Here is a 23,504-nt window from a genome sequence, read left to right on the forward strand (position 1 = left end):
GTCACTCGGATAATGTGTCATTCACCATTAAATCCAACACGGATAGGACGGTTATCCAAGTGCTTGCAGACTGTCTCTAAATTCCAAGGTTGGGTGGCTCAAGGTTGAATGGTTAATCTTGCATTAACCAAGATAAACAGAGAGTTTCACACACACTAGGAAGGCAGTAGACAAAGACTGTTTGTCAAGTAGATCTGCAGTAGCTTTGGTGTTTAAAGTTGCCCCTTTATAGAATTAAAATACATTGCACTAAGAGCTTAAGAAACAGGAGCTCTGCTGTGCACTCAAATGCAATACACAAACAATTCGGAGCTCCTAGAATAAAAACGAGGGGCAGTGGGATTGACTCTCCTAAAGAAGAACACTCAGGGATGTTAACTCACTTTACTGTTTGTTGGATAGGTTCCTCCTCGGACTCTTTGTAAAACTTACCATTTTTTCTTCTTCTAAGCAGGGAGGTCAAGTTTTTTTTTTAATCAAATAAGAGCAGACTTTGGATGTGTGTGGGCAGTGACATGATCTAAAAGTATCTGGGAGGTGGCAGAGTTAAACAGTAGTGCCAATCGGGAGATTACATCACCACCTCAATGGCCCATAAGTTTTCCTTTGGGGCAAATTCATAAAGGGTAAATTATAATGAGAATTACCATATAAATCAACTAAACTGTGCTAGCTTAACAGACATATATGTCTATCTATAGATGTTGCATTAGCAGAGCTACACAATATATATTGATCGCTGAATCCTTTTTGTGACATTGCCACATGACCCTTTATAAATATTAGTTCTCTGTTTACGAATGCAAGGTGACCACACAACATGCATTAACATACCTTAATATACTTTTTTTCTTTTTTCTTTTTAATCTATGCACTTGCTTTCAATTGTGACAGGGCATAAAATATTTCACCTGTTTGTCAACCTTTTGAATATGGGTTGTCAAATCTTGGTTCTCTTAATTTTTGGTTGTTCTTTGTTTGTGACCCTTCCACGTATTCTCTGTAAACCAATTCCAGCAACCCGTACTCCATCAACAGCTGGCGGCGCACACATTTTGTCACAGCTACTATTGGCCTTAATTTAATATTTTTGGATAAGCATTTCAAATGATTTAATATTTGTGGATAAACCTTTAAGATTATTTTTTTTTCTCAAAATACTGAAAATATTCAAATATCAAAAAAACATGTCACATCTAAAAGAAAATATAAAAAAAAATATCAAAATATAATTTTCTTTTTTTTAAATATTAAATTATTATTAATAGTTTATCCAAAAAATATGAAATCTTTTGAAAAGCGTCATTTTATGTCTATTTAGGCCATTTTATGTAAGCCATTACATCAGATTATGATAAAAAAAAAAATGGGGTTTAGATTAAATAAAAATGTGATCTAGTGTGTTTCGACAACTATACCTAAAGGTCGGTTCTCTGAATCCCAAAAACCAGCACGGATTTTATGGTTAATTAGGTATAAACAGTTTTAGCAAACAAAAAAAAAGCTTTACTGTAGGAAAAAATATAGGTTGGATTCACGTGACACAGATCTAAACATGGATTAGTCCCCTTGCTAAACTTTGCCTCAGAAAAGCTCTTTATATATAACCCCGATAGACTGTCATAAAATAATTACAAGAAAATGCATAGGTTAAGAGAAATATGGCCTATTATTTGTTTTGCCTCTATCCCGTATTTGTGACTTAACCATGTGATTCCATGTGTAAATCGATTTACTTGCGCAGTTTGATTGAACACGATGCAAGGATATGTTGGAGGATTAGGCAAACAAATTCAAATCCCATTTTCCTTTGAGTCTTACTTTTAATTTCACTAATGAGATAATGTTCTTGCTGTACAAATCTCATGGTAAATAATACAACAGAGAGTGTTTACGCGAGCTATTTCTGGCTGCACACTTTTATCCTTATTAAATCTATATAAAGCTACATTTACAGCCAAGCACTAAATTCTGCAAATGAATATTCTACAGATCACAGTATCTCAATACTTACTGTTCCACCATTGAGCACCACAGCCATTTCAGTAGGCTGGTACACGTTGCTTCGGAAGGGAGCACTGGGGCGGCTTCCCAAACTGCCATTGCGAAACCCACCAGATCTCATGGCTGTAACGAACAGAAAGCAGAAGATAACATTACTTTTCAGTAGTTTTAGTTATCATTAAAGTGACAGTGCCTTGTTTTCTTACCCCAGTGTTGGGTGAGAAATGCAGTTTAGGTCATTGAACAAATAATTTACCCACTCTGTACCTCCATGCCCAGGACAATAATATTGTCCATTATTAATTCATGTTTACAAGCTTTCTTCCATGGTGCCATAAGCTTATAAGTGTACCAGTTAAATTAATCCACATGATATGCAGAGGATGTGCTAGGACAGGCAGACATGTAACATAAAATAAAAAATACAGAGATAGAAAATAACACAGCCCATAGATCTGTTATTTGTTTGGTCCGCGGCTGCTAGCAGGCTTGCATACAAAGTCTGTCAATGTAGCACAGCAGCAATCGTTATGATGGGTAACCTTGGCAACCCAGATGTTTTTGAACTATACTTCCCATTAAGACAAAAAGTAAGTGATAGCGCAAAGACTACCAAAGATTACCAACATTATACAAACACTTTTCAAAATCACATCCTAAGACAGGGAGAAACACACTTTTCATGCCAGAGCAACTTCTGATAATGAAGTATATAAATTCACACTTAAAGGGACACTTCAGACCCTTCAGATACTGTTGCCTGCTAAAGTTTATACTTGCCGCTAGGAAAAGGCTGAAAACCAAGGTGTTCTTTGAAATGAGTAAACCACAACAAACAAAATTATCAGTCAACATTATGATTAGCCAGCCATTAGACCAAGGTGCCCAAAACATAGATCCCCTGATGTTTTACAACTACAGCTTCTATGATGCTTTGCCATTCTAAAGGCATGCAAAGCATCATGGAAGTTGTAGTTCTACATCTTCTGGGGATCTACTTTATGGGCACCCCTGCATTAGACTATACAATCAACCAACAGCTTCCTGGACAATGCTCCATATTCAATAGAACTGGGGTGAACAGGAAGAGGAATTAAAGGGACACTTTAGCTGTTCACCTGAACAACTTTAGCTTAATGAAGCAGTTTTGGTGTATAGAACATGCCCCTGCAGCCTCACTGCTCAATCCTCTGCCATTTAGGAGTTAAATCCATTTGTTTATGAACCCTAGTCACACCTCCCTGCATGTGACTTGCACAGCCTTCCATAAACACTTCCTGTAAAGAGAGCCCTATTTAGGCTTTCTTTATTGCAAGTTCTGTTTAATTAACATTTTCTTATCCCCTGCTATGTTAATAGCTTGCTAGACCCTGCAAGAGCCTCCTGTATGTGATTAAAGTTCAATTTAGAGATTGAGATACAATTATTTAAGGTAAATTAAATCTGTTTGAAAGTGAAACCAGTTTTTTTTCATGCAGGCTGTGTCAATCATAGCCAGGGGAGGTGTGGCTATGGCTGCATAAACATAAACAAAGTGATTTAACTCCTAAATGACAGTGAATTGAGTAGTGAAATTGCAGGGGAATGATCTATACACTAAAACTGCTTTATTTAGCTAAAGTAATTGAGGTGACTATAGTGTTTCTTTAACTAGATCTACACAGGAGAACTAAGTACATAAAAAAATAAGCAAAAGTAGATATAGGCAACTGATAAAGTACTCTCAAAACCATTACCCCATCTCATTACTTCAGAACATATGGGTAGTGGGTAGAGGGGTTTGACCTGGCAGTAAGATGTCCAATTAGAGACACCATACCACAGGGCCGCTATCAGGGGGTGACAACCATGATGGTTGGCCCCCAGGTGTAGCGGTGGAACTACCGCCGGTGCAGCTGCACTGGGGCCCAGACGCTGATGGGGCCCATCAGGAGGACCAAGCATTTGGGGCCACCCGATAGGTCCTATATCTTCAGGGGCCGGTCAGCGCTGCGGCTGTGTAATAGCGCGACCGGGCCTCTTTAAAAATAATTCCAGCCGCAAGTAGTGCTGTAAGGAAGTGACAGCTGGCCACTTCCTCCCAGCTCCCTCCATGCGGGAGGGAAGAGAGACACCCAAGCCATGATGAGAGAGAGCCAGCCGACAGCCCCAGCCACCCTCCTGCAACGAAAAGGTAAGAAATAAGAGGGTGGCTGAAAAATTAGATGTGTATGTATGTCAGTAAGCATGTATGTATGTATATATGTATGTATGTATGTCAGTATGTATGTCTGTGTCCTTTTGTATCAGTGCGTGTGTTTGTGGCTGTTTGTGTATTCCTGTGGGCGGGATTTGGAGCCGGACCGTGAGCTGTGTTATGGGACCCAAAATTTATGATGGCGGCCCTGCCATACCATATATGACAAGTCACCCTAGGAGGGGCTGTCCTTATTTTGGCGAACTAGGTGCCAAAAACAAAACACTGTTTTTGGATGGAATAACTTTTGCTGGCATTTCCCCCTTCCCTGCCCATTAAAATAAAGAAGTAAAGCAAATGTAATTACCCGCTTCCTCTGTGTTTCCTGGTGACATCACAAGCATCGTCACCAAATGTGCAGACATACTAGTAGCCTCCAAACACATATGTGTATTGCAATGGTGTGTACATAGTTACATGGCTGAAAAGAGACATGTGTCCAAAAAGTTCAGCCTTTCTCACATAAGTTTTTGCTGTTGATCCAAAAGAAGGCAAAAACCTAGTCTGAAGAACTTCCAATTTTGCAACAAACTAGGAAAAAAGTTCCTTCTTGACCCCAAAATGGCAGTAAGATATCATATTGGATCAAGAGGCTATTACCCCACTAATTAAAAATGATATCCGGTAGGGAGTGCAGGGAGGCTGCATGTAGTATTGCATATGTGGGTATGCTGCTTGTGAGATTGTGTGCATGCAGTGAGGCTCCTTGTGAATGGGGTGGTTTGCATTGTAGTATGTGAATGGAGATGGCTGGTTGTATTGCAGTGGATATGGGCTGCTGTATTTGTGTGGGTATAGAGGCTGTAGTAGGCATCTGAGAATAGTAGTGTTTGTCTGTATAGATAATAGAGGCTCTACTGTGAATGTGAGATAAAGAGGCTGCAGTATGTGTGTGAGAAAGATAGGGGCTGCAGGGTGTACCTAGGGGGGATAGGCAATGCAGTGTGTACCTGGGGGGGATAGGCAATGCAGTGTGTACCTGGGGGGGTAGGCAATGCAGTGTGTACCTGAGGGGGATAGGCAATGCAGTGTGTACCTGGGGGGGTAGGCAATGCAGTGTGTACCTGGGGGGGTAGGCAATGCAGTGTGTACCTGAGGGGGATAGGCAATGCAGTGTGTACCTGGGGGGGTAGGCAATGCAGTGTGTACCTGGGGGGGTAGGCAATGCAGTGTGTACCTGAGGGGGATAGGCAATGCAGTGTGTGATTGTGGGCACAGGGGATGCACTGTGTGCAAGGATGTATAGGGGCCATATCGGGTGCTGGGAGGTATAGGAGCCATACCGGGTGCTAGGAGTTATATGGGCTGTAGCAGGAGCAGGGGAGGGATGCTTGCTGTAGTAGGGGCAGGGGAGGGATGTTTGCTGTAGTGGGAGCAGGGGAGGAATGGATGCTGTAGTAGGGGCAGGGGAGGAATGGATGCTGTAGTAGGTGCAGGGGAGGAATGGATGCTGTAGTAGGTGCAGGGGAGGAATGGATGCTGTAGCAGGAGCAGGGGAGGAATGGATACTGTAGCAGGAGCAGGGGAGGAATGGATACTGTAGTGAGTGCAGGGGAGGGATGGGTCCTGTAGTGGATGCAGGGGGCATGATGGCTGTAGTGGGAGAGGTGTGTAAAAAGTAGTACAGAGGCTGTGGTGAGAAGTAGGAGCTGTAGGTGGTGTAGTGGGACATTGGTGCTATAGTGGGTGCAGGAAGAGACGGGGGGGGGGGGAAGGGGCTGTAGAAAATATTCCCTTTATTAGCCATAGCCAAACACACATTTAATCCGATCCACTACCATAGAGATGCCACCTCCTCATCTCAGATTAATGTAGGAAAATATGTTGTTTAAATATTGTGCTATTTCTATGTTTTTATCTATCTATCTATCTATCTATCTACCAGCCAACATCTCCAGGACCCCAAGCAAGCCATCCTCCTGGACACAAAAGTTAAGCTAACAAGAGGGTGGCTGCAAATATAAAAATTATAACATGTATGTGTCTATGTATGTCAGGTTTGTGTGTGTGTGTGTGTGTGTGTCTGTGTGCATGGGCCAGTGTGTATATGTGTGTCAAATGGAAGGGAAGGATGAATACTAAAATATCTGGCAAATCAAGGTAGTATGTATAGAGGCGGCAGCTAACCCCAAAAGTAGGGATCCCTCTAGTCCTACTAATGAAACACAAAAAACAGAGGAAGTTAGGGGTAGCGCACAATTTGGTGAAATATAAAATAAGGAATAAATAGAAACACTTAGGAAGCTATAAAATAGCACATATGTATATATATTTTATGAAGTCCCAAGAGGAGCAAAAAGTCCAATATTTGAAAGTTCAAGATTGTAGTGTGGAAATAAACTTGCCAAAAGTGCTTGTCCACAAATTGTCTGCGTGATTCCTCAGTGGGAGTACCAGTGTAACAAAAATGAATAATAGGGAAGTATGTTCTATCTGGGAACAGCTAAAAAGAATAAGATATAGACCTACTCATGTTTTATGGAGCTGTAACTAGCTCCAGTATGGATGGCATACAGTGGTACAATCCCCACTTGCAAGGATATGTGAGAGTAGTGTCTTTGTAGTATGAGGACCAAAAAAATATAAAAAAGAAACACAATAGTGCTTTCTATATAAAATATCAGAAGGTTAAAAATAAATGAAGAACATACTCACATTTGCCAGAGCAGGCAAACTGCTCTATGGATAGGGCTCACTTTTAGGTGAGGTGACACTGTCTGTACAAATATTTTAAAAAGACCTTGTGTAGATGTGCTTCAGTCAGAGTTGTGTCTATACCATAGAACATACATTAGTTCACTAAAATAATTATATTGGGGAGTGAATATAGTTTAAAAAAAAATTTAAAATAGGAAATGAAAGATATTAAAGGATAATTTACAGAATGGAATTAAAGAGAAAAATGGGAGCAAAAGGAAAACATATGCACATATTCCATTAGCCTCTTTTCATGCCACTAATTAAACATTTTAAATGTCTCAGATTAAGACTTCAGTCACTACTCCACTGCCTCTGATTCCTCTAGTTCCTGGAATCTGTGGGTATTATGTGTGTGTGTGTATGGACTCAGCAGTTCATACACACACACAGACACACAGACTGCTGAGTCCATACCCACACACACAGACTGCTGAGTCCATACACACACAGACACACAGCCTGCTGAGTCCATACACACACAGACACACAGACTGCTGAGTCCATACACACACACACACACACACACACACACAGACTGCTGAGTCCATACATACACACACACACACACACACACCATATCAAGCCTACCTGTCACTGGAGGCTGTTGCTGGGCCTTTCCAACAGCAGCAAGGTCTGCTGTTTAACGGTGGGGGTGGGGCTTATGAGCGGAGGCGGGGCTTATAAGCCGGGGCGGGGCCTGCGCCGGGGAGCCTGTCAGTGCTCCGTTCCAGCTCCTCAGTCCTGCATTCCCTCGGGCTGTAACAGACTGTTACAGTCCGAGAGAATAACATTTTTAGCACATGGCCAGCAACTTGCCGGCATTTGGAGGTGCACAAGGGGGGGGAACAGCATGATGAAGGGGGGGCCATGGCCCCCTCTGGCCCCCCCCTAGCGACGCCACTGCGCTGAGTGTATGTGCCAGTGTATGTATCAGATTATGTTTGTTAGTGTGTGAATCTATATGTGTAAGTCAGTGTGTGTATCTGAGTGTATGTGTATGTGCCCGTGTGTGTAACTGTGTGTTAGTGTGTATGTGCATTATTGGCAGAAGATATGTAGTATCATCATATACAGAAAATAAAACTATCAGGTCAACAGCCACATACATGATGGAAGTAACTAGGACTTAATAAAGAGTTTGTTCTATATGTAACATTGTGACTCTCAGGAGTGGAGACTTAAAATCTCCATAAATCTCATTGTCCCCTTAACCCCTTAAGGACACATGACGTGTGTGACATGTCATGATTCCCTTTTATTCCAGAAGTTTGGTCCTTAACGGGTTAAATCCATTGAAATAATTACATTAGAAAATTCAAATAAATTAGAAAATTATTTATTAAACTGCAGCTTTCTCTTTAGGTGCTTGCCAAAACCCTCCATTAATGTATTTTTAACACCCACTTTTCATCATTATAAGTCTACTATCGTTCTTCTGCTGTTTTTCATTTTACACGTAGCCAGAAATTGTAAACACAACATCCTTTTCTCTTACCAGCATTATGTTCATCCATAGAAAAAGCTTTATTCTCCATGTAGCAACGAGGAATTTGTATTTCTTCCTCAAAGGGAGTTTCTCGCATCCTTGGCTGCGAGGTATCAAAGTAATTTGTTGTATTCTCTTGCAGTGGTGGCAATATGCTGCAGTGGACCTCAATAATGGCGTGGAAAAGAAGGAATACCCAGCCACTAGCTACCAGTGCGATTGCTAATGTGGGATCATTCCATTTATCGTTTTTCTTTACTGCATTGTTACCATACAGGTACATAGTCATCCAAGCCACCCATATTAAAACAGAAAGAAAACTTGTGATAATAAGGCATACTCCATTTCTCTTCCATTTCTGGAACTTCCCGCACAGTGTAAAAAATGAGAGACACAAAGTAATCACCATGAGAACCATAACATATATCAAAACCATGACAAAATCCATAGGTTCATAATGGCAGGCCAATTTCTTGTCTCTGACAACTGTCAAGATGATCCACTCTGCTGCAATAATGACCTGAACCAGCACGAGACATACGACCATTCCACAAAGTTGACAACCAGGTGGACTCTTGCCATGTCGGACGAGCCTATGAATTCTCCAAACTTGAGCTAGTAAACAAGAGAAACACAGAGAAAAGAGTACACCCCACAAAAACCTTCTGGTGGAACAGATTGCCTCATCTTCCTGGATAATAAATGCAAATGCCAAACCAAAGATTCCAAGAGTTCCCAGCAAAAAGAGGAAATGTATTCCCAGAGGACTTCTCTTGTCTCTTTCAGTGATGAAAGGAAGTCTCACTAGCAAAATTAGCATCAGCAACACGGTGGTCAGCACACCAGCTCCAGTGAGAGCCTCCACCACGATTCCCCAAATGGCATCCAGATCGCAAAGGTTGACGTAGCGTACGACAACATCTAAACCACAGCCTCTAGAAGTGGTTGAGTTTTCAGAGGAACCATACCCAATCACAAAGAAGAGGAGTAAGAACGTGGCAGGCTGTGTTTTCATTTTTCTGTAGAGAATAAAAGTAAAAAAAAAAAAAAAAAAAAAAGTGTAATTAGTTATATCTCTCCAAGATATTAGTTAAATCATACAAGTTACAATGAGTTTAGGTTTCAGATGCCTCTAGACAATTGTTCTTGAAATCTACATTTTCTTTGCACACAAGAGTAAATTTCAATCAGACAACAAAGTACTCATGCACACAAGTAGTGAATGTCCACGTAAGAAATAATTAACCTAAAAATAAAGTTCTCATTTCAAGTGTTCACAACCTCATGATCCAAAAGCAATAACACTTCTAGCTAAAGGGACATACTTTAAATACTTATTAAAAATATATTTGAGTTAAGTTTTTCCAGTATCCACTCAGGTAGTATTTAAACTACAAAAATGTGAAGTGGAAAGAAGACAGCATTTGTATATTTACCTATAAGTCACTGTACTAAAATTTACACAATCACAAACACACATACATTTATTAAAACAATATTTTAATTTTTTTCCATCTGATACGAGTTACATTATTTTAACCATGGGCCTTTTTGTTTAGAGAAGTATTCTGAGAGACCAGGCTACTAGGTGCCTATTTTATACCCATTTACCCAGTATCATGAACTTCTCAATAGAAAATTCTGATATTTACGGACCAACCGAAGTCTCCTTATATAATGTTTGTAAATAGAATATCAGCTCAATACACCCCAGTCTTCGTAATTTACCCTGAGGAGTTGTTGCTTCCTGCTTCCTGTCTGGAGAGAACTCTTGCTCAACAGAAGCAACTCCACTTAGTCTACTTCTCTTGATTTTACTTTGAAAACTTAATTGACAGTTCCATCAGTGTAATCATTGAATACCCTATAACTACCCATTAGAAAATTAGCAAATAGATTAGTTTTTGATGATACTGGCGTGTACCAGGTTAGATACAGAAGAGTTTCTGGATTTAATGTAAATTGTAAAGCTATACATAGACGATGGGCATAGCTATGTTAACATGCATATTTTAAGGTTTTATACAAAACTTTGAGATTTCTCTTGTATTAACTCTCTCTTGGGACGATGGATGCAGTTTAAATATATTTGAAAGAACAATATTATTGGTGGAACTGTGGTTCCATCATGAGATATAACTGAGGGTAAGTGGTGGAGTCTGAAGGGGTAATGGAGAATAAGCCAGGAGAGTTGAAGGAGACCTGAGGAGGTCTCGTGAGATGCAAGACATTGCAGAGAGACACTGGGTTATAGAGAAACAAACTAGGGAGAGAGTGATATTAGGGGATAATGAATTGAAGGGAGACATTCAAAGGGATGTAGATGGACATTGCAGTGGGATGGAAACAGCCACTTGGGAGATGAAACATGATGCTGAGTGTTGTAGAAGGACACTGGGTATGATGCAAAAATGCATGTGTTGTGGAGAAATTTTTAATGAAGAGAAGATAGTCACTGAAAGGAGAAATAAAACGGAGAAATGGACAGAGGCAGACGAGTAGAGCTGAAGAAAGGAACTTGAGACATATGAAGGCTGCACATTGGCCACATAGTCAATCATTCATTTTAAAGCACTGAGCTTTCAGCAGTGAGTCTTTGAGGCCACTTCTAATATATTTTATTTGAAATGAAGTCCAAAGAAAAGCTCAAAAAGCACCCAATGTAAGGGAGCAAAATAATATTAAACAAATATTACAATGGGAATCTGAGTTCCAAAAGGCCTGGGGATCTGTATGTCCCACAATCTTTCTTCTCTGTAATTCTAGAAGTTGAGTTGTTTTACCATGGAGTACCATAAACAACTCTGCTTTTGTTCCATCCTGATACCCTGCCCAATACAATGGAAACTCAGGGATGTGTCCACTGTTTACCTCTACTACAACTCACCCCAAGGCAACTGCGTGAAGGGAACTTAATTCAATAGTGATGGGGACCCAAAATATATGTGTACACAGCCACCATCAGCCCTACATTGTTTTACAACTTTCAAATGAATAGCACTAGACCAGAATCCAGTTAACAATTTTCATTGTATACATTTCTATATTTAAAGGCTTTCAAAATGAACCTGCTTTCCTTCAGTATTTACAATGGTTATATTCTTAGTGTTACATTATGTTTAATTGAACCATAACTCGGTAATAACCTCCAAGACAGGTAAAAATTCTGACAAAGCTTTTTTAAAACTTTTATTACATTCAGGTCTGAACCACAATCCCTTAGCAGTTTGTCTAATGAATAATAAATATTTTAATGTGCTGTGATTATTTTGTAGAGTATGTGGTTTTCTCAAACACTTAGTCAGACAGCCAACATTAATGATGTAAATTTACATTCCACGAATGGTACTCCCATTGTCAGACAAAGGAAAGGGCAAAAATGTATACAAGATGAAAGCAAAGTCATGTTCCACTCTTTATGTACTGCTTCTGTTTAATTAGATCCTGATTTAAAGGAATACTCCATGAACCATAACCAGTGGTGTCTTTTGGATCTGTGCTGCCCTAAGCATGACGAAACTCGGGCACCCCCTAATTTACATTTGCCCCACCCCTTTCTGTCAATGCCATACCTCTTCCTGTTAAAAACTAACACACACACTTTGACTGACATACACACACACACACACTGATTTGACACAATCTGACAGACACACACAATCACTGACTCACTCACAGACACACACTGACAGACACACACAATCACTGACATACACACACAATGACACAGACACACACACTCACTCACTGACACACATACCCACTCACAGACACACACACTGACAGGCACATACAATCACTCAGACACACACACATTCACTGACAGACACACTCACAGACACATACTGGCAGACACACACACAATCACTCAGACACACAGGCGCCCTCACAGACACACACAATCACTCAGACACACAGGCTCCCTCACAGACACACATTGACAGACAAACAGTCACTCACAGACACACACTGACAGACATACAGACACATTGACAGATATACAGATACACTTACAGACATACACACACTGACAGCCAGACACACACACACACACACTGACAGCCAGCCAGAGACACACAGTGCCAGCCAGACACAGTCACACACACACACTGCCAGCCAGCCAGACACAGACACACACATCCCCCCCCACTCCCCAACACTCACAGGCTATTTTCTAATTTTAGTTGAAATCCACCGAGCCTCCCTACCTTTGGGAGAGCTGGGTGTAATTTTACCTGGGGTTCAGTGGGGCTGCTGGCCAGGCTTGGGCAGGGAGGGAGGTGTGCAGGCAGTTGGGCGGCTAGCTGAATTCCAAGGCAGGCGGTGAGGGAGCACTGATTTGTGAGCTCTCTCTGCTCAGCTCCCTCGCGCACCGCAGAGTGATGCCGGGAGCCAGAATATGATGTCATGTTGGAACTCAGCTAGCCGCCTGCCACCAGGCTAACAAGGTATTTGCCTGGGCATTTGGGGGCGGCGTTTTTTGCCCCTTAGAAAGTGCCGCCCAAGGCAAATGCCTTGTTTGCCTCGCGGCAAATAAGTCACTGACCTTAACCACTACTGCAAGCTATTCAAACAGTTTTGAAGTGGTTTGACTTCTAACCTTGGATCCGCAGGTGCTACCGAAGCTCTCTGAGTTAAGTCTGGCAATACAGGGTTTAAAGGGATACTATAATGCTAGGAATAAACTAAAAACCCTTATTGTACTTACCCAATTCCAGCTCTGCCCCCTCCGACGTTGAGTGCATTAAGCCCATTGCAGCGATGCTTTCCTATGGGGAATTGACTAATGCTGGATGCCTTCACGCAGAGCGAGAGGACTTCAAGCATCAGTTAGGCAACCAAAATTAATCTAACCACCAGGAAGTGCTTCTAGTGGTTCTCTAAATGACAGCCACTAGAGGCAGTCTTAACCCTGCAAAGTATTTATTGCAGTTTGTCAGAATGAGATGAATGAGAAACAATGAGATGAAGTAATCTGGGTTCCTATAGTGCCCCTTTAATTCATTGGCTGAGAGCGATCAGTGGCAACATGCTTGGCTTTAAAGGGGTGTAGCGTGTTGATGAGCATACTCTAATCTTGATTATTTAATCTGAAAATGAGACAGCTGGATGGGTTGTGTTATATGTTTGCTGTAATGCAGTACTGTAATAATGCCACATAGAAATGCCATCCCCAACCTCCAATTGTGCTCTCTACAATGTACCTGCCTATTTGTCACCACTGACAATTTATAGTTGTGTTTAAAGGGAGACTATAGGCATCAAAACAACTTTAGCTTAATTAAGTCGTTTTTGCGTACAGCTCATGCCCCTGAAGTCTCTCTGCTTAATTCTCTACCATTTATAAATTGTATCCTTTTTGTTTCTGTTAATGCAGTCCTAGCCACATCTCCCCTGGCCGTGACTCACACAGCCTGAATGAAAAAATTGGTTTCATTTTCAATCAGATGTTAACTTACTTTTGTAAGTTTTTATCTCCAGCTCTGTAAATTGAACTATATTCAGAAGGCTCATGGAAGGTCTAGCAAGCTATTAACAGTGCATAAGACATTCTAAATTAAACATACTGTGCAAAAAAGGAAGTTTAAGCATTAGATCTCTCTTTACAGGAAGTGTTTAGGATGGCTGTGTAAGTCACATGCTGGGGGGTCTGGCTGGGGCTGTGTAAGCAAAGTGATTTGACTCCTAAATGGCAGAGAATTGAGCAGTGAGACTGTAGATTCATGTACTAGACAACAAAACTGATTCATTAATTGTTTTGGTACCTACAGTGTCCCTTTAACTTTATTAGCCTGGCAGTCAACTGAAAATAATATCTATGCAACTGGGTTATCTGCAATAAACTTGTCATGATACCTGTCCCTTGCGGCACCGTGTGATCACAGAAATTATATCTCTTCTGCGGCGCCGTGTGATCATAGAAATAATGTCTCTTCAGCTTCCTGGTGCCTCATTATTACATAGTTACATAGTTACATAGCTGAAAAGAGACTTGCGTCCATCAAGTTCAGCCTTCCTCACATATGTTTTTTGCTGTTGATCCAAAAGAAGGCAAAAAAAGCACTTCCAATTTTGCAACGAGCTAGGAAAAAAATTCCTTCTTGACCCCAGAATGGCAGTCAGATTTATCCTTGGACCAAGCAGTTATTACCCTACATTGAAAGATTCTGACATCATATATGATATGGAACCCTCCCACTGGTCTTCTTTTATAATGTCATTCAATGTGGTGCTTTTGGATGATGTCTACACACTTGTGACATCATGGCACTCTATAACTAATCACAACCCATTATAGGGTATATATAATCCCTGGTTGTCCTCGTTTCCTTGCCCTGTCATGGTTTCTGTTTACCCAAGGGTGCGTTTTTGTCTATACTTACCCGTTTTTTTGTTTAGTTTTTTACTTCGGCTTGCCTGACTATTCCTGTTCTCCGTTATCCTTACCTTGGCTTGTTTCTCATTTCCATGTACCTTTGGTATCCTTGACTTCGACCTGTTTACGTTTAATTTGTCTCTTCGTGCAGACATTCTCACTCATATTCTAAGTGCTAGCTCGGCCACTAGAAGAACCGTTACGCATCCATACTTTAGCTTTTACCTAGGTTTATGTTTTAGGGTCAAGTCAGTCTTGACAAAATCCTGCAGAAGAGAAAGAGCATATAGGTTTTTTTTATTTTCTGAGACCCATCCCTAGGGTATTATGGGTAGCGCATCATTATTTCCTCCTAGCTGATAATAATGTGAATTGGACATTTTTCGCAAGACAAAACTGATTGCATCCAATGTGCTTTATATGAGGCATTAGATAGAAATATGATTTTTTTTGTTATGCTTTACATTTAGCATTTTACCCCCAAAGGTTACCTAAATTCACATGATAAATATGGTCCAATATCTAACAGAATATATTCTCAACTTGCCATAAGTCTTCGGCATACCAGCCATTGGCATAGTTAGTCTGTAACTAGAAATAACTGTTTCCATTTTGTGCAATCTTATTGAGAAAAGTGATTGAAGGAGATTTATTTGACATTATTCTCCCCATTTTCATAATTGCTTTAATCGATACATGAAATCCTCGTGTGACTAAATCAGTTTAGAAAATGGTTGCCAGGGAAATTTCTAGCAAACGGAAAACAGAGATAGCCCGTCACATTGCTTATCTCAAGGACTACTTCCCTTTCATAACAAGAATATTTACATTATCATTACGGTAGAGGGATTTGTTTTGAATGGCAAATAAGGTCCTATTTCTTTTATCATACAAAGTCCCATGGTAACAGCACAATAAACATTAAAGAGAAATCTATCAATTATATCTGCTCTGTGCAGATATTAAGAACCTTAGATACTTAGATACAAAAAAAAAAAAAAAAAAACACTGTCTTTCAGCAAATCCTTTTACTTTGGTCTATGGCAAAAATATAAAATTTTAGTATAGATTGTTGTTTAGGGGTAACGGAAATTTTAAAAATGTGTCCAGCTGCCGGCAATCAATATTGTCATTATTTCTTCATTGTTTACAGCAGTGGTTCCCAAACTTTTTTAGGTTCAAGATGCCCTTAATATTTCAGTATTTTTCCAAGGCGCCCCAATTAAAAATTTCTATGTTGCGTACCTGTACAGCGCTGCGGTTTTTACTGGTGTTATAGTGTAATGTACAGTGTTGGTATTTGAAGGGGTGCTTGTATACAGCTATTGTGTTTTAATACAGGGGTGTGTTTGTATGCAGGGCCGGCGCGTCCATAAGGCGGCAAAGGCGGCCGCCTTAGGGCGCACGGGCTCTGGGGGCGCAAGATTTCAGTGACCGGCAGGAGGGAAGCTCTCCCTCCTGCCGGGCCACCATCTCGGCCCCCGGTGCTGTGTGCGGCTGTGCTGAGATCAGACGCGGCGAGGGAGCTCTAACCTCTCTGCTCTGCTCCCTCGCGCGCTGCCTGTCTGCTGATACCGCGGGAGCCGGAATATGACGTCATATTTTGGGAACCGCAATATTGGGCAGGGATAAAATGATTTAGACATTATAGTGTATAGTATATAGTGTATAGTACCTTATTTTGTAGTATTTCAAAAGCAGAAATACCATACTGCAAAAATAGATAAATTAATAACCTGCTTATGGGTCTTTGTAACAAACATGGTATCATTTTTGGGAAGGATGCTTTCTAAAAATGCCAGCAGAAACAAAAATGTCTTTAGTAACATATGCAAGGAGTATTGGCTGTTACGGTTGTGAGAGTAACTCATTAAATTGTTAACCATTGACTTGATGTACACAAACCTATGGCTTTCCTCAAGGCAACTTAGGTGAAAATCCATAAGCAAGCTCCCCTAAAGTATACTTCCATCTATACCGGTAAAGGATAGTTTTAGACTCTAGCTGCTACATACTATGAAAATCAGATAGATCTCTTGTGTCACCAAAGATCTTGGACGTTAAAGCACCACTTAAGGCACCTAGACCACGTCATCTTTATGAAGTGATCTGGGTTCAGTGGTCCTGTAGTCTAGTGGTCATGTAGTGCACTATTTATATTGCAATGTTTATATTGCAAGGTTAAATACACTTCTAGCTTTCTTCCTGACAACCACAAGAGGTGCTATATCCTCCAGAACTTATAGTAGCATCTGAGTGGAGGAGCACTGCGTTTGACCAAGCATGCCAAGTTCCACTCCATTGCTTCTCCACTATGAAAAGCAATAAGCATGGCACTCCATTTTTCAATTATAGAATTTGCTCAGTGTCCCATTGGTCAACTGTATTACATGATACACACTAGAATTTATTCTACAATACATTTTCAGCAGACATTTCCCATATTCTAAATGGTCTTTATTGCACCAGGTAAACTGACAGTGTCATTAAAACAAATTGCTTTTTATTATAGGCAGGCCTCTGCCCTAAAAATATAATGTTCCTGGTCCAACCAATGGGGACCTACTAAAATAGGACCTGATTATTTGTCCTGGCTCAGGGGTTAGGAACTTGTGAACTAGTTGGTGGATAAGCACTGTACTCTGAAGCCTGAGAAACCTTGGCACTTATTCACTAAATAATGAGTTGTGAAGAATTGTTATCGATTAGGACAAAACAGCCTGTAAAAAGTGATCATTTGAACTAGTTTTATGAATAATGTATCAAATATATAAAGATCGCTTCAAACAGTATATTCATTATAGATAACTGTAGTGGTTATGGTGCCAGGATTGCCCTAGATACCCCTTATTGTAAGTAGCCAAAAAAATTTGAACAGTTTGACTTCTTACTTGGGTCCACCAGGTGTCACTCCCCACCTCCACTACTAACGCAGGAGAGCATCAGCTGATCCCTCTCAGCCAATGACCTAAGCCTTACACTGTAGTGGTGATGGTGCTTGGAGTGTTCCTTTAATGTGCTCTTTTCCATAACAGATGGAGCGTATTTTATTATACCGAGAATTGCATCTTAATGCATATCAAAGTCAATGCCTTTTCAACTTAGTTCACTAAACATAAGCAGATGTCAGTGTAAAATTGCAATTTAAGGATCTCATTCAATAGTGGTTAGCAGAAAACTATTCAAGAGAAAATTACCTCTTTCTATAAAACGCCACTTTGAGTTTCACATGAAGGACAAGCAAAATCTAACATAAAAGGTGGGAAATTAACATTTTGCATCCTGTAGGAATCTGTGAGAAACTGGCGGTTCCCACCAAAATCTTATCACGCATGGCGTATTCATTCAGATCGGAGCAGACAGGGAGAAATCAATAAGGGGTCCATTCAAATGGTAAATGTCCTTCTATGACCAGATAGTATTAATTAGTTTTTGTTATCAGTACTATACTCAAACCCAGCAGCACATCAATTGTGAAAATGTGAACTGTAGGTCTCAAGGCTACCTACTTTCTTTCAATTTTCATATTCCCTGTCACTATTCTTGCCCCTATACAAATATGTGACCAACTTTTATATTCCATTATGTTCTGCCTTTATATAGAGTTAAGACTAGACAGAATGTCTCTGGCGGAAAAAAAATGTTTTTTTTCCGAGTTTGTATATTGTTGCTCTTCCTTCTTCTTCTGCATTTGGGTGTGAGTCCCTGTCTATATATTTCATGAGTAAGGTATACTGAACAATGAATGCATTGTTATTCGTCTATATACACTAATCAGCCACAACATTAGACCCACTTGCCTAATATTGTGTAGGTCCCTATTGTGCTGCCAAAACAGCACTGATGCATCGAGGCATGGACTCGACTTCTGATCATGTCCTGTGGTATCTGGCAACAAGACATTAGCAGCAGATTCTTTAAGTCCAGCAAGTTGCTAGGTGGGGCCTCCATGGATCGGAGTTGTTCTTTCAGCACATCCCACAGATGCTCAATCAGATTGAGATCTGGGGAATTTGGAGGCCAAGGCAACAACTTAAACTCTTTGACATGATCCTCAAACCATTCCTGAACATTGTTTGCAGTGTGGCAGGGTGCATTATCCTGACAAAAGAGGCCACTGTCATCAGGTAACACCACTGCCATGAAGAAGTGTATGTGGTCTGCAACAATCTCTAGGCAGTTGGTCCGTGTCAAAGTAATATCCACATGAATGCCAGGACCCAAGGTTTCCCAACAGAGGAAATGCCTACAGTATAACACTACCTCCACCGGCCTGCCTTCTTCCCATAGTGCATCCTGCTGCCATCTCTTTCCAGGTAAACAACGCACATGTACCTGGCCATCCACCTGATCTAAAAGAAATAGTGATTCATCAGACCAGGCCACCTTCTTCCCTTTACTCCATGGTCCAATTAGATTCTCATGTCCCCACTGAAGGAGCTTTTTGTTGTGGAGAGGGGTCATCATATCCAATCTGACGGGTCTGCAACCATGCAGCCCCATACGCAGCAAACTGCAATTCAATGTGTGCTCTTTCACCTTTCTATCATGGCCAGCATTACGTTTTTCAGCAATCCAAGCTGTAGTAGCTCTTCTGTGTGATCGGCAAACAAAATATTATAGGCAAAGCTCAGCCAATATGGGTCAGTTTTGGTGTGGCATGCAGAAGAAAAAAAAGAGGGTGCTAAAAGGGAAAGGACCTGTTCCCCTGCCAGGTATTTAACAATCAGAGAATGCAAATAAGTCCCAAGCACACCAAAGGTTTTAGTACAAAGATAATTATTATCAAACAGCATGCAGAGCTACAGCTTCAGGCTTGAATAAAGTAAGATTTTTAGGGAGGCATGAGGGGCCCAGGGTGGCTAGATGGTGGTTTTAACCCCATAGGGTCAGGTATACATGTTTGTTTTCCTGATCCTATAGTGATCCTTTAAAATGTGAAGTGGAGCATAGGTAACAAAAAGATCCCAACAAAAAAAATCCTACCAATGCCAACACTAACATATTGATAGAAATAAGATACACGGTATAATCATAGTTACCTACTTTCTTTCAATTCCCATAGGCCATGTCACTATCCACTACATTACAAAACTGTGACCTACATGAAAATGTATATTCAGTTCCTTTCGGACTTTTTTAGATTCAAGAATAATCTAACTTTAAGGGATATGCTCAGAATTCTATATCAGGGTTATGCTCTGAATTATATTTTAAGTTACATAGATGGTGGGCCGAGAAGTCATCTGAAATGTCCTAAAATAGCCAGGACGGTTACAGCGACGGTTATAGCACTGTAGTAAAAGTATCCCCTTTGAACAGTTAAAGTATTGCTAAGTATAGTTTTTTTCCCAGAGGTTGTGATGTTTAAGGGATAATCCAAGCACCCTGCAGTGTTTATGGTCCAAGAATTAGCCTCCCAGCCTTCCGAGTGTCAATACTCAAACTGTTTTCGAACAGTTTGACAACTTACCTGGGATTAGTCAGACACGGGTCACCTCATCCTCTCTAGCCGGAAGCTCCTTACATTGTGCTAGCTCATTTGTGCCGGGAGTGGGTCCGCCTGAGTTACTGACACATCAGCTGGTGTGAATGCACTCCATTGGCTGTGAGTTCATTGGTGAGAGCCAGAAGCGCCCTACATTGCGCTAGCTCATTGGCTGTGAGTTCATTGAGAACTCAGGTGGTACTCTCATCCAAATCACAGGTATACTTTGTTGAAAAATAATATCTGCTCATTAAATTGGCTCTGTCACCCAAGAAACTTACCTTTATCTTACTCTTTGTCTTGCTTCTGATCTATTTCTCTTTAAAAACATAAGAAAAGGTAGGGACTATTTTCTCCCTCTGTATTCCTGTGCTGACCAATCAAGGGTGGATCTTAGGGAAGTTCCATTTCCTTTGCAAAGTATAATTTTCCCATAATACTCACTTTTCCATCCAGTCTGTCCTCCTTAGCCTCGCAAGCTCCCCTTTATTAATACCGAGCATGTTTAGATCCCATCGCATACTATGGTGATGATGGCACAGGCTGTACATTGACCGCCAGTAACTTAAAGATGGTAGTAACCTTGAAAAAGGATTTGTCGCAGTGAAAAAAATCGTTATAATACATTTTTGGGGGAGGAGAGGTTTGCAGGAAGTGATGCTCTCTCTTTAGAATACGAGGTGTCATGCATAGCAGTAGAGGCCATAAAGATTAAAATAAAAAAATAAATAAACCGTAGGTGTAGAGGTTATATTGTCTAAAGTCTCCTGGTGCCTTCCCAGGTTTCATATCAAGCTATTAAATAGTGATTTGATATAAACTGAGGGTCTTTAGCTCAGTTGCTCAGTGTCTTTGTTTCCTCACACTCTCCTACATCCAACTCTGGCATGCAGAGAAGTAGGACACGAGTGGGAGGGGGACAAAGGGGGTCAGTCAGTGACATAATCACATCACTGGCTTCACTCCGAAGGGTGGGCCGATCCAGAACTGGAGTGGGTCCGCCTGAGTTACTGACACATCAGCTGGTGTGAATGAACTCCAGGCTGCTTGTCAATCATCGAAGGCCATTCCACTGAGGGCAGACCCTCAGTGGGACCTCTGTTTCAGTACTCTCTGCAAGATCATAGTGCCCTGAACATTTTTTTGTTGGGCACAGTTCCCTGGTGTCCACAAAAGCGCTGGACCCAAAAATCAGGACTGTCCTGCCGCAATCAGGATGGTTGGATGCCTTGCTCTCTTCAAGATATTTTTATAGGAACTCTGATGTCATAGACTAACATCCTGTATTCTGAGGACCAGGCAGTGGAGAGATAAAAGACAGAGAATGAGACGATGCTCACTTTACAAGCTCTCTCATAGGGACAGCTTTCCTTAATCTCCCTGGTAGCTCTTTCTTGTACTGACTGGCAGTGACCACTAGGGCTGTCTCTGGAATCTGAGAATGGTCAGTCGGACATCCCTGAGCAGCTGCCTCGCACTGATTGCACATTTTAAAGGTCGGTCACTATAAACTTCAAGGGATACAGCAGAAATGTGCCAATGACACATTCTATGGGTTTCTGTGGTGAATGTGTTTTTTACTGACCATATTTTGTTATATTTGGAAAAGCAGTCTCCTGTGACAATTCAGTCTTATCAAAAAAATAATAATTTTGTACTTCCAGCAAAAATTCATATTGTATTGTATGCCATTATGTAACCGTTGTAAAACAAAACTTATTAGAAATAACAGAATACTGAAAACTAAGACCAATTTATATTTATATAGCAATATCTGATGGCCAGGTAATGCAAATTCAACTTCAGTTCTACACCAAACAACAGTTGCAGCAGCTTAAAGGAGCACATCATAAATATATATATATATTGTTTTGTTTTTTAACCAATTAGTAGCTATACTTCCTAAGGAAAAATTGATGCATATTTTCACCCATGTTTTCTTTGGGGGTATATGTAAAAAGTACTTTCTCAGTTTTCTCATCTTTGTCATTGAGAGGTCTGTGTGGTTAAAATGGTTTGACTTATTACTGGCACCGCTCCCTGTCTCCACTACTCCTGATAAGCTCCTCTCTGGCTGAGGTAGTGGAGGAACGGAGGGGAGCTGGGGAGAATCCAGGTAGAAAGTTAAACCGTTCTAATAAACCGTTGCACCATAATCACTACAGAATGTTGTAGTGGTTATAATACTTGGAGTGTTACTTTCAAGGGACATTTTAGGCCCCATAAAAACTTTATCTACATTAAAGGACCACTATAGTGCCAGGAAAACAAACTTGTTTTCCTGGCACTATAGTGTTAATAGGTCCCCCCCACTCTCATGGCCCCCCTCCCGCTGGCTCTAGGGGGAGGAAGGGGATAAACTCTTATCTTTCTCCAGCGCTGGGCTCCTCCTTCTTTCAACGTCATCTGCTGAATGCGCATGCGTAGCAAGAGCCGCACGCGCATTCATTCAGTCAGTCCATAGGAAAGCATTTCTCAATGCTTTCCTATGGACGCTGGCGTCTTCTCACTGTGATTTTCACAGTGAGAAGCGCGGAAGCGCCTCTAGCGGCTGTCAGTGAGACAGCCACTAGAGGCTGGATCAACCCTATTGTAAACATAGCAGTTTCTCTGAAACAGCTATATTTACAGCTGCAAGGTTAACATAGATGGACCTGGCACCCAGACCACTTCATTAAGCTAAAGTGGTCTGGGTGCCTATAGTGGTCCTTTAAGTTGTTATGGTGCCATGGTGTATGCTTGCCTTCAGTGACTTTTCATTCATAATGGCTTCACTGAGTCACTGACTGGCTGAGAGCAAGATTTGATTGGACAAAATGTCATCAAGTCTGGTGTCCTGTCTGCCAGGTGAATAATAGGTTAATTTATTATTTGTTTATTTTTTAATTACAATGGGGGCCCTACAACCTAATACATCTTGCTCTTGGATAAAACATAGAATTAGTGAAGGAGCTATAGTCACATTGAGCTACATTGAGAAGTCTGGGAAAGAGATCTGCAGGGCTGGCAATCTGTTTTTAAATATACCCCAAAAAACAAATGCATAATTGAATACATGCATGTTTTCACTGATTGTATATCCACTAAACAGTGATTTAAAAAAAAATCTATTATTATTATTATTTTTTTCATTCGGGCAGTGGAGTGTCTCTTTAAGCGTTGTGTGGCCTGGGCAATTGTGAAAAGTATAAGGGTGCATGCTGACATATCATTA

At 40.9% G+C, this 23,504-nt stretch overlaps 1 protein-coding gene across 3 annotated transcripts in view; it reads right to left on the minus strand.

Annotated features, from left to right (window-relative positions):
- The window catches only part of GPRC5B (G protein-coupled receptor class C group 5 member B), a 64,594-nt gene that overhangs the window by 29,253 nt on the left and 11,837 nt on the right, over nt 1-23,504 (minus strand). For all 3 annotated transcript variants that reach the window (XM_063430334.1, XM_063430337.1, XM_063430336.1), the window contains exons 2-3: nt 8,436-9,445; nt 2,015-2,127 (exon numbers count right to left, since the gene is read on the minus strand). In XM_063430334.1, the coding sequence (XP_063286404.1) occupies nt 2,015-2,127; nt 8,436-9,441 (1,119 nt within the window). In that variant the 5' untranslated portion in view covers nt 9,442-9,445. The remainder of the gene's footprint in view (nt 1-2,014; nt 2,128-8,435; nt 9,446-23,504) is intronic.

This window comes from Pelobates fuscus, chromosome 8, assembly GCF_036172605.1.
Source record: "Pelobates fuscus isolate aPelFus1 chromosome 8, aPelFus1.pri, whole genome shotgun sequence".
Lineage (NCBI taxonomy): Eukaryota > Metazoa > Chordata > Amphibia > Anura > Pelobatidae > Pelobates > Pelobates fuscus.